Raw genomic sequence first — 1,928 nt, 5'->3', positions numbered from 1 at the left:
TTTAAGATCAGAAGCATGATAGCTTAAACATTTTAAAGTGAAAAGTATTGGGCATGTATTTGTTAATCGTTCTTACCAATTTCAAGGCATTAACCCATGTTTGTAAGTAAGTAAGTTTGTAAGTAAGTAAGTAAGTAAGTAAGTTTGTAAGATGTAAGTAAGATGGTTCTTGTTTAGAAGTGATTAGATGTGTGATTAGGTGTGTTACAAAGAAATCTAAATGGGTCACTAATGTTATACTCTTTCTGTAAGTCTGGCATCTGCTGGGTGATTTGGCTGCTATTTGTAGAATCTGGTTCAGTTTTCAATTCTGCCTGTTTTCTTTCCAGTCTGCCAAGCATTTTTGGTTTAGTAGAAACTACTGCGTATCTGAGGGTTTTGTGAATAGCTGGCATACCCACTACTCAGGGGTCTCTGGGCTACACCACATAGTTATATTCATATGCCCTAAAATGATTTTGATAATATCCCTGCTTCAATTTACCTTGAACTATTTACATGTAGTATATCAAAGGTATGAGGTTCTCCTATAGCAAAGAGTTGTAGGAAAAGCTCTGGCCGAAAGTGAAAAGCTAGACTTTTTTTAAATCTCTACCAGTGACTTACTGTGTTACTTTGAGGAAAATAGCCTCTGTGGCCCTCCATTTTCTTATCTGCAAAGGTCAAAAGGACCTCATCCAGCTGCAGCCTTCTTTGATTCACTGTTAAAGCGAATTTTAATATGTTTGGTTAATGCTTCATTTGTTTTGTCATTTAGATAAATGCTAAACCTAGCTCCCAAGTAATCTGCTGAGGAAGGCTGTGTTTTTATACTTCTAAGAAAAATAGCAAAAAATGAAATTGTGTAAAACTTGCTTTGAGAATTCGTATAGTACCATTTGCTGATAAGACCAAAGCAAAGTGGCATACTGTATTTCCTTGAGTCTTAGAGACCATTCATTGTGAAACACATTCCAGTTAACAAATGTACAAGGAAAATTAAACAGGAAAATTATGTTTTATGGTACCCTGATAACAAGGTGAGGAAATCACCTTACTGGTTCCATAGATAAACAGTTAAAGTATTTTATTACCTCAAAAACAATGCTGTACATTTAAGATCTTTGTGGGAAAAGACTAAATTGATATGGTGCACTGATGTGTCTTAGACTTGATAAGATATGGCAGAAAGCCACAAAGTTTAACTCCCTATCACTGGAACATAGATTGACCTGCAGCTTTGTGGCACCTGAGCTACCTGATGCAGATAGGGCCTACATCGTTAGCACACGATCTGTTCCAGAGCTGCTTATAGACAGGCCAGATATCTGGAATAAACTGTAATTGACTAAGTGCCTACCTAGTGAAGCCGTGTTAAATATTGAAGGCTCCGCTCAAAATTATGACTTGCCTTTTCTTCCCAGCTCAGGCACAATCACTCCCTTCTCTGTCCTCTCAGGACCTTGTACGTCTGTCATAACACAGCATGTTTTTGGGGTAATAATTTGCTTTCTGTTTCTTCTACTAGATTATAAGCTACTTAAAGTCCTCTTAATGCTGAACGTAAGTGTCATCCAGCCCGGAATAGAGCAGACATTCAGCCACGTTGATGAAAGAGACAAAAGGAGGAAGGTAGAAGGGAAAGCAGGATGGATGACTGCTTTATGGATTTATAGTAGTTTTTAGATTCCTCAGGCCACTACTCATCACCAGGAAATATGATGCAAATGAATTTTAAATAAATATCTAACTTTCAGGTAACAAAATTATTTAATAAAACCACATAGGAAAATCAGTCATCTTATATAGAGGCAGAACCGATTTGGGTAAAAAATGATTGTGCTACACTAAGCACCTACCATGAAACTCTGCGGAGAACTAGTGTCACGGAAGAATCTTTAGACACTGAAACTATCCATGTGATTTTGGGCAGTTACTGTACCTCTCCA

At 37.2% G+C, this 1,928-nt stretch overlaps 1 protein-coding gene across 1 annotated transcript in view; it reads left to right on the top strand.

Annotated features, from left to right (window-relative positions):
• Positions 1–96: 96 nt before the first annotated feature.
• The window catches only part of LOC105293575 (legumin J-like), a 24,377-nt gene continuing 22,545 nt past the window's right edge, over positions 97–1,928 (top strand). Inside the window, exons 1-2 of the mRNA XM_011362324.2 lie at positions 97–106; positions 1,508–1,611. Of these exons, the coding sequence (XP_011360626.1) occupies positions 97–106; positions 1,508–1,611 (114 nt within the window). The remainder of the gene's footprint in view (positions 107–1,507; positions 1,612–1,928) is intronic.

This window comes from Pteropus vampyrus, unplaced genomic scaffold, assembly GCF_000151845.1.
Source record: "Pteropus vampyrus isolate Shadow unplaced genomic scaffold, Pvam_2.0 Scaffold3, whole genome shotgun sequence".
NCBI classification, from domain to species: domain Eukaryota; kingdom Metazoa; phylum Chordata; class Mammalia; order Chiroptera; family Pteropodidae; genus Pteropus; species Pteropus vampyrus.
Note: the sequence above shows the minus strand (reverse complement) of the source record. Positions and strands in the feature narration are given on the sequence as shown.